Genomic DNA, 12,837 nt, shown 5'->3' with positions numbered 1-12,837 from the left:
TGGGAACCCTCTGGAGACCTACTTGGCACCTGGCGGAGGGCTGTCGGGGCGAACAAGGCGGTTGCACCCATACCCTGATCGCAGAGCTCCCTCTTTTCTCGTGACTCATTCCACAAGTGCACGCCCCATCCAGTCAGACCCGGCAAGCCCGCTGCAGCACCGCGGTCACAAAGGAAAAGGGGCCGTTTCCTTTCTGCACAGTCCAAGGGCGCTTACTCGGGCCGGACGCAATCGGACCGGGCTCCCGGCGCGGGCGGGGGGACCAGGCGCTCCGCAGACGGGGCGGGGGAAACCTGGCTCCGGTCACGGTCACGAGGCCTTCTCAGGGTCGAGGAGGGGCATAGCCTTAGGAGGCGCGGGGGAGGGCCGCGGGCCCTCGGGGCGGCATCTGCGGGGCCAGACTGGGGGCGCTGGAGGGGTGCGCGGCCCCGGGCGCGAGGCCCCGAACTCCGAGCTCCCCCTGCGTGCGAGCGGGCGATGGCGGACCTGGCACATTTCTTTGGGGTGTGGCGGCGACGGGGCCCGGAGCGACCTTCCCCAGGACGGCCCAGCCCTCCCACCGCTTAACCTGAGGGGGTCGTTCGCCTCGGCTCCATTCCGGTCGCCGCCGCGGGTGCCGCTGCAGCCTTTGGGCTGCTGGGCCATGCCCGGTCTCAGCGGGTCCGGTCTGCAAAACTTGGACTCGACCTCGTCCAAGAGCTCGTCCAGATCCTTCGCCATCTTGAATCGGCGGACTCCCCTCAGCGCCCCGTGGTTTCCAGGGGCAACGCGGGGAGTGGCAGGGCGCGTGCGCCTCCTCGCGGACTCTGGACCCCGCGCATGCGCGGGCCGCGCCGCCGGCTGCTCCCGGGCGCTCCCCAGCCCCACGTTCCTCGCGCGAAGGTTTTGGCGTAAGGGACACGGCGGGGCTGCGGGCGCCCCGGGGAGCCCCTCGGAGCTGTTCGTTCCTGGGTGGTTGGGAGTGTTTTTGCTGCTCTTTGTTTTAGCTTCTCTGCCGTTTTCCGTCCCATCTCCCCCTCCTGGGCCTAAAGTGTAAGCACAGTCACGTAACGCCCTGTCTCCTCGTCCACTCTCCCCCGGGCCTTGCCGTGTCCTCGGTGTGTGTCAGTCATTTGTGAGTTCCTTAAATAATCTGTGGAAAGGCAGTGGACGGGTTTCTGAAACGAAAACAAATGCCGATGATGGGTTTTAAAAGATCACCCTTCCGTAGTCGGCAGGATTCGAACCTGCGCGGGGAGACCCCAATGGATTTCTAGTCCATCGCCTTAACCACTCGGCCACGACTACTGCTGGTGGTGATTTTGGCAGTGACCGTCTATGTAGACTCTACGTAAGTACGTTTGCAGTCTGCAGAAAGCCTTTCAAAGCGGTTCTGTCTGGTAATAGTAAATTGGTATTTTACAGCACGAACAGTCTCCGCTTTTGAGGACACAGCGGATCTGCGTCAGTCTTTGCTTTTTCAGCAGAGAAAACGCAGGTTCATTCAGTCTTCCAAACTTAGAATCAGAAAACTAGCGAGAAAGGAAGGAACGTGCTGAGACTACTTTTACACCTACCTGCCCGGTGAAGCCTGCTTTAAGAGGGAACAGTGAGTCTGCAGACCACCATCCAGGCCTCTAGCTCCACTCCTCTGGCCACCACTCCCTTTTCACTCACTAGGCAAGAAAGTGCTAATACCTACGGATTTAAATTCACCCTGCAGTTTTGGCTGGTCCACCTTGCCATAAAGCCACTGCTTTGGAAAGTACACACAAAAGGTACTGTCATGACTACCATTCCTAAAATACTCCCCAGTACCTGTGCTTTGAGTATTTCTAAAAGAGGGTGGGCCAAAAGTTGGTGTCTTTGGAAACACTGAAGATTTATTTAGTTTGATCCTGACGATTTGTTTAGTAACTTCATTTATTTGACTTGTAATTTGTGAAAAATAATTTTAAATGTCTTCAGAGACAGGAGCTGGAGTCCTTGATACCTGCTAGAGCTCATCTTTTCAGTTTTCATCATTTATGTGAGCTAGTTGTTAAACATGGTCATTATGAAAAATTAAATGATATAAGCTTACCTTTGAAATAAAAGCAAAGGTAATAATCAAAACTCCTCACTTCCAGTTATTTCACTGAAATTTGTACTGTTTAGGTTATTTCCATCTATCTTATCTGGTGGAAATACTGTATATCCATGGTATGCTATTGAATATCTATTCTTAATTTCCCATTCAATTATGTCACTTGAGAACCTTGAAATCTCATGCTTGATGTATTTATGCCAGGGAAATTGGCAAATGGTACACACGATGGGTTTTCTTCTTAAGAACTCATGGATTGCTAAACATTTAGCAGCACTCCTGTCAACGTTACCGTCAGAATAACTGAATATTCTCAGTAAGGCAACTCGGAAAGAGCAACACCAAATGAAAACTAAAAGACCCCTGCTGAGCAGGAAACCACACAATATGTTACAATTCTCTTAATGGAAGGCTGCAGCTCTTGGGAGGAGAACCACAGCAACCTGACAGGTAGATGGAGGGAGGAGTCAGGAAGACCTATTTTGTGTGTGTGTATAAGAAAGCTTTGTCGTTGCCTTAAAATGAGCATATGGTTGATTCCGTCTCCCTATAAAAGCAGACATTCCTTTTTGCTCTTTGTCTTCCCACTGTGGCATCCAATCCCTCTCATACCTTCCTCCAATAGCAGATTGGGGGACTTTATCCCCCGGCCCTGGATTCAAAATGTTTGCCATAAGCCTGAATTTTTGGCTTGGCTATATTAATTTGGTCATTAAATTTGTCTTGACAACTTTCAATCTATAGAAAATAACCACGTTTTGGCTCTTTTGAATTTTATATATAAAACAAAAGGGGGAATTGTGGGATTTAGAAAGACTTTTCCCCAGGTTTGTCTCCCCGAAGGATATGCCAAATCTTAGAGGCTGTTTGCCAGCACATGGTGAGAGGTCATATGCTTAGAGATATTCTCCCTGAAGGCGTTCAGCCATCAGACTACTGTCTGGTCCACTGTAGGTGGCTCACACCCTACTGATAAGGATAGTAATTGTTCCCATGGAGAGCCAGAGAAAGATCAAACCTGCTCAGTGACATCCAAAGTTAGGCTGCCATCCTGAATCTAGGATCTGCCCATCTTGTCACATGTGTACCCCAATCCCTCCCCTTCCTATTTCATGTATACCCTTAGATCTCATCTCCCCCTCTTATTACTGCATTACGTATAGTACAACCCCTTCCTGTGACGTATGTCTTTACCTGTAATCAGGGGGCTTGTACACCCCCAGATGATATATAAGCCTTGGTTAGAAATAAATCTCTCTCTCCCCTGCCCCTTCTCCCCCTGTTCTCCTTCCCCGCTCCCTCTCCCCTGCCATTCCCACTCTCCATATCCCCATGTGGACCACTAAGCAGGGCTGAAGGGAGCATGCTACTATTAAAAAAAAAAGGAAAATGAAAGAGCTTTGTGGTAAGAGTGCCGATACCAGGAGAGTGGAGGGAAGGTGGGGTAGAAAGGGAGAACCGATCACAAGAATCTACATATAACCTCCCTCCCCCAGGGGACGGACAACAGAAAAGTGGGTGAAGGGAGACATTGGACAGTGTAAGACATGACGAAATAATAATAATTTATAAATTATCAAGGGTTCATGAGCGGGCGGGAAGGGAGGGGAAAAATGAGGAACTGATGCCAAGGGCTCAAGTAGAAAGCAAATATTTTGAGAATGATGATGGCAACAAATGTACAAATGTGCTCGACACAATGGACATATATATGTATGGATTGCGATGAGTTGTACGAGCCCCCAATAAAATGATTTTTAAAAAAACGAAAGCTTTATATAGAAGAGCAATTGAATATTGAGAAACCATCTCAGGCCAACCCAGAACAAGTCCATAAGTCTGATATTAGCCCATATGTCCCAGACCAATCTATAAATTTTCTTCAGACTCATACAGCATATGTAATGATGCTGAGTGCAGGAAGATCACAGGCCAGTGGGTGGAAAGTCTTGTGGGTCCAGTGGCAGTGGCAGCATCTCAGCACTGGAAGGGGTCTCCACATGGCTCCTTTAGTTCCAGGGCTCTAGTGTAGCTCTATGTGTCTTCTCAACAGGAATATCTCGCAGTGACTGTATCTGTGTCCCACCTCCAGGGAGCTATTTATCTCTGTGGCTCCTCCAAGTGAGGTCAATCTGTGACCTGATTGACAGGCTGGACTCCCACCCCTCCAGAAGTTGACACCAGTTTATGTAACTACCACCTTCTATTAGTACTACTTTCTATTTACATTAAGGTGACCAGATTGTAACATTGGTAAAGCGGGACACCATTGATAGAACTCAGATCCTGGTGAAATCGCCACATGGCAGCCGAAAACCTAGCTTGTCGTGCATTCTTTCCAAAAATCGGGACTTTTTAAAAATGCCATAGGACACAGGAAAAATGGTTAAAAATCAGACTGTCCCGCCAAAAGCAGGACATCTGTTCACCTTAAACATGATCCCTACAGCAGCTCCGTGGAAGAAAGAACCCGAGAAGCTGCTCTGCTAAAGACTGCTGTTAAGTGCTTGGAAGTCCGCTTTGACTCATAGCAGCTCTGTGGTCCACAGAAGGAAGCTCTGCCGGCACTGCGCCATCTTCCCACGGGTTATGCTGTTGCTCATTGTTGCAGCCCTGTGTCAACCCAGCTTCCTGACAGCCTTCCTCTCCCCACTGGTCTTCTGCTTTGCCAAGGATGATGTCCACCTCAGACTGGGTTCTCTAGAGAAGCAAGACCAGTGAACCTCAATAATACATATAATTATACATATTATACATAACATATAATTATACGTATTACACATGTAAATAAATATATATTGTATATATATTCATATGCACACACAGAGATTTTAATCAAATAAATGGCTCATCCTTCTATTTTTTGATCTTTCTCCATTAGTAATTTTTTTCCACTAGAGCATTGCCTCTTGTTAAAATGCAGTAATGCATTTTTACTGTGATGATTACATCTTAGTAGATATTAGTTTTCAAGGTTTGTCAGTAGCTTCCTTAAAAAGCATAAAGTAGATGATATTCCTTGGGAGGCAAAATAGGACTGGGGCGTGGGAGAAAGAGAACCACACTTATGGGGGATGTAATGGGATGTTGTTATTTCACTTGTTGGGATGAGCTGTGTAATTATATTCGGTGTGCTTCTTTAAAAACAAGTGAAAAACACAATAAAAAATCCTCCCAGATTCCTTAGCCCTCACACCTAAGTTAAAGATTGGTCTGAGTGGCTAAAGAAAACATTTTTAAAAAGGAGTAAAAGTAAAACAAATGGACTTGGAGCCTTTAGTGACATACAAGTTCATTTCAAACATGAGGAAAGAAAGAGTAGATTTCTTGGAGAAATATCATATCTGTAAGATAAAGTTTGGAAGGTGGAAGAGAAGGGGGCAGTAGATTCTGAATCCAGTGGATCCTCATAGTGGGGATCCAGAGATCAGAAGACTCTGACTGGGTGCCTTTGTGAGAAAGAAGATATTTTTGCCTTTCAAATATTGGAAAAAGGAGGAGGTAGAATTCTGAAAACCAACATCTATGGTTTACCCTATTTTTTTAGGTTGATTACAGGGCTGACCTCCTTGGGGAAGGTGACTTATTTTAAATGAACTAGACCTCGGACAAAGGTCTATTCTCATTGGTATAGTGGGTTATTAAGGTTAGCAGTTCGAACCCATCAAATGCTCTGTGGGAGAAAGTTGAAGCTTTCTGCGCCTTTAAAAGATTTATAGCCTTAGAAGCCTACAGGGGCAGCTCTACTCTGTCCTATGGAATCATAAGAGTCAGAACTGACTGACAGTGCATAACACAGTGATTACTGTTGCCGTCCAGGACCTGTTGGGTTGCATTTTACCACTTCTCTCATCTTCCTCCAACTTCCCATTTAAGGATTTTAGAAATTCCCTATAATGTGCATTTTGCTAGTTACGTTAAATCTTTAAAAAAAAATAAGACAATATATAAATAAGCAATTGAATATGTTTAAATGTTTTCATCTCTGTATGTGTGCATTATCTAGTTTGGAGTCCATTGAGGGAGTTGGAATTCCCATTCAGCAGGACCTGATGATTTGGTTCATTTTAGGTTTCTTAAAGCCCCTCCCTTCCCACCCTGGGTGTGGTCAATGCCACCTAAATTCTGACTTCAGCACCCACCTTGCTTTCCTTCCTAGGGTTCCCAGAATTGAGAGTGAGCTGGGGCTGGCTGTAGACTCCTGATAAAGTGCTTCTGATTGTTGGTGGATGATGGAAAGTAGTGGCCATGGCCAACGAGAGTCTTGAGTTATACATAAAAGTGAAGCTGTCCTTGTTCCAGGGAAGCCAGGCATAGCTGCTATCCAGTTGATATGCTTAGATTTCAAATAAGTAATAATGTTTTAAATGGTCTTTTGAAAAGATGAAGTCTGAGGTGATGACGAAGATGAAGTACCAGTAATTCAAAGAATCCATCGGTTGTAAAAGATTTACAGACAGTGAAAAGATAAAAGAGAAAAGGTTTCTGATGGTGTTTTGTGTGAGGGACATTAAAAAAAAAAGGCGTTTGCTCCTTCCTCCTCCAATCCCTTGCTCGTCTTAATAAAATACCAGACCCTATAGATCATCCAGAGTTTGGCATTTTGAAAATTTCGTTTACAGTTCATTCAATTTTCCAGTGGGCCCCTCATTTTAGTCAAGTTCAAAGTCTATAGGAGAGATGCCACACATCCCTTAAGTGTGACACAGATGTGTATGGCTGTGTGACAAATTGTAAAATGATAGATAATGCACTAGTAAACATCTCCAGATGTCAGGAGTGATTTCAGAGTGCGCCTCAGTGGACTATAAATAATGATCGTAAAGGACGTGCACATAGTTGTAGATTCTTTTACATTCACTCAAATTGTATTAGAAGATTATATATACACACATTTATGTTAAAAACCACATTATATATTCCTTTGATGTCTTCCTTTTGGTCTCTAAAGAGAGACATCTTATTTATTATTTCTATGATAGTTAAGATTGAATCCCTGAAGGGGACAGCTGCTTCCGTACTTGACGACTAGCCGACAGGTTGGCAGTTCCAACACATCCAAAGGAGGCTTGAGAAAAACAGGTCTCGTGGTTGCTTCTACTAGGCACACAGAGCATCCCATGCGGTGCAGTCCGCTGAAAGGCAACCTAATCGTTCATATGTGTCGGCAATATTGTCTTTCCCAGACTTGAACGAAACGTGAGCGTCAGAAACGCTTTCAGGTGATGCCTGCATTGACAGTGGCCAAAGGGGCATGCAGAGAGCATTACAGTGCCCTGATGTTCCAAGGACGCATTTTAGGGAGAAGGTGTTCCAATGAGGAAAACAAAGCCCTGTGGGCTTTTCCAAGTGCTCGAGGACTGCTCAGAGCCTGCGTTCTGGCTAACACCGTTACAAATGAGTTAGAGGTGGTGATACAGCTGGCTCTGTGGTCCCCCAAAGCCCCAGGCCAACCCCTTCAGTTACAAGGTGTTTTATAATCCTCCTGGCTATTCAAATAATGAATTGCAAGGCCTCTTTGAATTCCCACATACTTAGGCTGAATTTTCCCGGCCCTGCTTAGTTCTCAACTACACATCACCGACCTTCTAAATAAATATCCACTGCTGGGCGGCAGCCTCCGCCCGCGGAGAGGTTTCCCTCCGGAACAGTTGCAAGCTTCCCAGCGGCTGTTGCAATGGAAGAAATGGCCGAGCCCTGAGACAGCTCCAGTTCTTTTCAGTGGTCCCTGAGTTAGGCCTTGATGTCATGTAGGTAAATTCAGTCCAGAACATGCAGAATCTTTATTGGAATTTGTACATTCGTTTCTCACAGCTGTGAAGAGTTTAGACTAATCACAACTCTCACTGGGAAACTATCATCTTGGTAATTTGAAAAAGGATCAGGAGCCTGCAGGCTTGGAACATCTTGAGAAAACCCTGGGTCTGAAATACATCATCACATGTGGGGGACACCCCTGGCGGCATCATCGCGGAAAGCCGAAGAATGCTGAAATCCAGCATTGCGCTGGCCTGATTTCAAATGGCCTGAGAAATTTGAGAACCTTCCCCACTCCTACTTTTTTTTAACTGCAAAACAGATTCTTTCCTCTTCCATCAACCCTGTGGCTGTCAATGTGTCCAGCGTCAGGTGCCAGAAATAAGCATAGCCTTAATGATACCAATGCCAAGGTGAACCTGGTCGCCAGGGGCTCTCTCAAGAAGCCGCGCGGGTGGATTTTGACCCACAGACACGTTCAGAGGGCGTGGACCTCCTGGGTCTTTCCAGTCTCAGCACATTTCTCTTCAGCAGCTTGGATAAAACCTGTCACTTTTTGCCGGAGCTGCTCATGCTTTGCCGCCCCTTGGATACCATTTTTCACTGACCCCCAAGTGTCCACATGGTCGGGCTAGGTTCAAAGTTGCTATTTGGGAAGCAGCGTCCCGACGGCACAGCGGCCTAGTGAACTACGGTCATTTGTTCAAAAGGCTTGCATTCGCAGATGTGTTTTAAGAGTAAAAAACAGTCATTTTTGACCCCACCCAAATGGATACTTGATCAATCTCCACACAGCAACTGACAAACAGATGAGCCCGAGGAAGCACGCGCTAATGTCTGTGGCTCCAGCCAGCCAGCCCTGGGCGGAGTCCGGAGTCCAGCCTCTTTCTGAGGCGTTGCCACTGACAGGTTCCTTCCATTTCTCTAATTCCATAGGCAGGGCGCCCTCTTCAGCCTTCCCTGATTCATATCTGTGTGCTTCATGATTTCCAATCTTGGGGAAATGACATCTGATTCAAAAGGAGGGAAAAGGGGAACAGGACCGGTGTGGACATCAGAGAGGGGGGAGGAATTTCAGCCAGGCGCTATAATAAAAGCCACCACCGAAAAACCACACACTGCTACCGAGTTGATGCTGACTCACAGGGTAGAACTGCCCCTGTGAGTTTCTGAGACGACAACTCTTCGTGGGAGTAGAAAGCCCCATCATTCTCTCATGGTTTCGAACTGCCAACCTTTCAGATTGCAGCCCAATGCATAACCATTATGATAAAATCCAACAGAAGTAGAAAGTGTCACAGGCCTGGATTCACACTGGGTGCCTGTTGGCCTTCCACTGACCTCGATTGGCATGGTGCCTTGTAGGCAGGACACCAGGGCTGTAAGCATACCAACTTGCTCTATATCCTCAGTCATATTGTCACCTGTCAGCCAACATTTATGGCCTTAGCAAAAAGGTACCTATTGGCTTCTGAAAGTCCTGAAGCTCTTAACCTATGCCAAAACCTCATGGATATCCTTTGGGGTGAAAGCAACAGACTACCACCTTATGAGGAATGTCAAGCAATATTGGGGGATTGGAAAGGACTTTGATGGTTGTCTGATTTTACAGATGAAGCAGTCAAAACCTGAGAGATGAAGCAATTTAGAAATTCTCATTAAGAGATTGTTCATAGCAAGCATTTATTGGTTTATTTTATTTCGTCATCCTCCTCCTGGTAATTCTGGCTAAGATAATTTTTAGTGGCCATAAAATTGATGATACAAATTGCAATCGGTGATGTCCTGGGAGGCCGTGTGTGACCTCCTCTGGTTCCCCTATTCCCCAGAAGCAGGGGCCAGGCTGACAGCAGAAAAGAATGTGGCACAAGCGATATCATTGTTGATGTCAGATGGATCTTGGCTGAAAACAGAAAATACCAGAAAGATGTTTACTTGTATTTTATTGACTCTGCCAAGGCATTTGGTTGTGCGGCTCATAACAAACTGTAGATAGCCTTGCGAAGAATGGGTATGCTAGAACCTTTCATTGTGCTCATACAGAATTGTCCCTTGAACAAGAAGCAATTGTGAGAACAGAACAAGCGAACATGGCAGGGTTTAAAATCAGGAAAGGTGTGTGTCAAGGTTGTGCCCTCTCACCATACTTATTCAATCTGTATGCTGAGAAAATCATCAGAGGAGCTGGTCTATATGAGTAAGAACTGGACATCAGAATCCAAGAAGGCTATTAACAACCCGCGATATGCAGATGATACAAGGGAATGCTTGCTGAAAGTGAGGAGCACTGGAAGCACTTGCTGATGAAGATCAAGGATTCCAGTCTTCAGTATAGATTATAACTCACTGTAAAGACCCACATCCTTATAACTGGACCAATAGGGAATATGTTGAATGGAGAAAAGATTGATGTTGTCAAGGATTATGAATTGCTTGGATCCACAATCAATGCTCATGTAAGCAGCAGTCAAGAAATCAAAAGATACATTGCATTGGATAAATCTGCTGCACAAAGACCTCTTTAGAGTATTGGAAAGCAAGGGTGCTAATGTGAGCACTAAGGTGTGCCTGACCCAAGTCATGCTATTTTCAATGGCCTCTTGTATGCATTAAGTTGGGCATTGAATAAGGAAAATCAATGAAGAATAGATGCATTTGAATTGTGCTGCTGGTGACAAATATTGAAATTTTTACCATAGACTGCTAAAAGGGCAAACTGATGTGTCTTGGAAGAAGTACATCCAAGAGGAAAGGATGGTGAGACTTTGTTTTACATACTGTACTTTGGAAATGTTGACAGAAGAGACCAGTCCTTGGAGAAGGACATCATGCTTGGTAAAGTAGAGGAGCAGTGGAAAAAAGACCCTCAAGGAGATGGATTGACATCATGGCACAGGAACAAGCACAGGAACAATAAATTCTGTATTCTCTGAGGTCATCTTTATTTGGACTGTATCTTTTCCAGTTGGTTGGTCAGGTAGCTGGCTTCCCAAGATGAGTGAGTGCTTCTAGTGCTTCATCAGCTTATTGAAACATTTCCCTTTTTATTCTGTCAGTTCCTGGACCCTTGCTTTTTGTCTAAATGGCTTCAGTGCAGCTTGGCCTTCTTTCTTGCTTACTGAGTACACTGCCCCTGACAGGGATTGTAAATTTGAAAAGAGGCTTTGATTCTCTTCCGAAGAAGATGCTTTGGAGTTGGGAGAGATACAGATGCCAGCCATATCTAGAAACAGAATCTTTGATATGATAAAATTGTTTACCATAAATTAGTAAGTAAGTACAAGTAAGCCTGTGCTTACCTTGCTTATTGGATAATCTGACATTGGGTGTATCCTGGTGGCTAGCGACTGAGTGGAATTTCTGTGGGCTTCACCATTAGGACAATGGAAGAGTTGACTTTATATCCTCTCCCACTTTTTTTTGCTGATTGGAACTCATAGTGACTATGCAGATGCTGGCAATGTCCCAGAAGATGATAGATCAACCCCATAGTGATGATGCGGATGGTGCAATGTCCCACAGGATGATAGATCAACACAACGGAAGAGACTTGGGTACCTGAATGACTGTGTGGAGCAGAGCTTCCCTGTAGTCCTAGACTGCTTATTCTGTGTCTGTTATATGAGAGAAAAAACACCCCCCCTCTAAGCTTGCGATTCTCAAACTTAAATGGACGCAAACATCACCTGAGGATCTTGTTAAAATATACATCCTGATTCAGATGCATTTGAACAGGGTTTGAAATTTCGCATTTCTACCAGGTTCCCAGGTGATGCTAATGTCTTTGGTCCGGGACTGGTACTTTCTCCTCCAAGAATTCAGCTTTAATTGGTCCAGGTAGAGTCCAAGACATGGTTTTAAAACAAACACCCCAGGTGCTTCCAATTTGTTGAGTTGAGCCCCACTGGGTGGGAGAAATAGTTTTCTGAGGTTGTCGGAATCCAGTTCCTTCCCTGATGCCCTTCAGAGAAAACAGTGACTCCTTTTAGCTCTTTTCTTCAGCCACGTGTGCGCAATGCTTCAGGCTGCCTGTTTGTTACTCCTGGGGGTACTTGTGTCTTTCTTGCATTTCATCTCAGCCAGAACTTTCTTTGTCTTTCTTTGACATCTTCTTGTCTGACCTCTTATCTTGAATGTGAGACTCTGTCTTTGAACAAAATAATTCAAGAGGGTGATCTACAGAAAAGCTGACTGTTGGCTCTTCCCCAAACTTGCCTTTGGGGACCACATATTGAGCATTTAACCTTTGAGCACTGCAATATCAATTTAGCGAACATTTTCAACTATAAGGCAGACAGACGCCATTAACTGAGATGGATGATGTAATAATTAAAAGACTAATTTGTGCAATCAGTTTCACCTGAAGATTCCAAAGAATCTTAAGATCATGTGGCAGCAATTGATTAGCTAACACAACACTATTTTGCATTTATTAAGTGTTGCTACTGCTCTAGGTGTTGTACAGAATGCAATTCCTGTTCAGGGGTTCCGAGGGAAGACACCTATGCCCCCCTAGAGAGGCTCACTAATAGGTAAGAGTCTTTACTCAAAATTGATGTTCTTGGAAAATTTATGATTTTGGAAAAGACTGTTCACAAACTGTTTCTGTATACATTTTAGAATCTAACCTTCCTATTTGACCTCCTGGGCTGTGATTTTGTCAGCTACAAGCAATAGAAAATCGGACTCTAACTGCATTCATCAATAAGGACATTTATTTTTACTATTATCTCTCCTCTAGTGGTATGGGGTATTTGGCATGGAGAATCCAGCAGGCTGATGAGGAATTGGAAGGTTTCCTCTGCTTTTTCACTCTCTCACTGACAGCAGTTCGACCGCAACACGGGGTTGTCACGAGTCAGTGGGAATCCACCAGATGACAATGCGGGTTTTCTTTTCTTTCTGGTGGGGCTGTGCAGACTTTAAAAAAAATCCATACCTGGCTTACCTTCACTTTCCTCTTTCCCTTTGAAGGCTTCATGTTGTGCTTCCTGGGAGAAAGACCGAACATGTCT

The 12,837-nt window shown here is 45.2% G+C and overlaps 1 protein-coding gene and 1 non-coding gene across 4 annotated transcripts in view; both read right to left on the bottom strand.

Moving 5' to 3' along the window:
• The window catches only part of CFAP418 (cilia and flagella associated protein 418), a 22,467-nt gene extending 21,734 nt beyond the window's left edge, over positions 1–733 (bottom strand). For all 3 annotated transcript variants that reach the window (XM_004697466.2, XM_045283935.1, XM_045283974.1), the window contains exon 1: positions 569–733. In XM_004697466.2, the coding sequence (XP_004697523.1) occupies positions 569–720 (152 nt within the window). In that variant the 5' untranslated portion in view covers positions 721–733. The remainder of the gene's footprint in view (positions 1–568) is intronic.
• A 472-nt stretch (positions 734–1,205) lies between these two features.
• Positions 1,206–1,287, bottom strand: TRNAS-AGA. Its single transcript has one exon. It is a non-coding gene; the product is annotated as a tRNA-Ser (tRNA).
• Between the last annotated feature and the right edge of the window lie 11,550 nt (positions 1,288–12,837).

This window comes from Echinops telfairi, unplaced genomic scaffold (assembly GCF_000313985.2).
Source record: "Echinops telfairi isolate 266 unplaced genomic scaffold, ASM31398v2 ScPeMD7_1;HRSCAF=3_0, whole genome shotgun sequence".
Lineage (NCBI taxonomy): Eukaryota > Metazoa > Chordata > Mammalia > Afrosoricida > Tenrecidae > Echinops > Echinops telfairi.
Note: the sequence above shows the minus strand (reverse complement) of the source record. Positions and strands in the feature narration are given on the sequence as shown.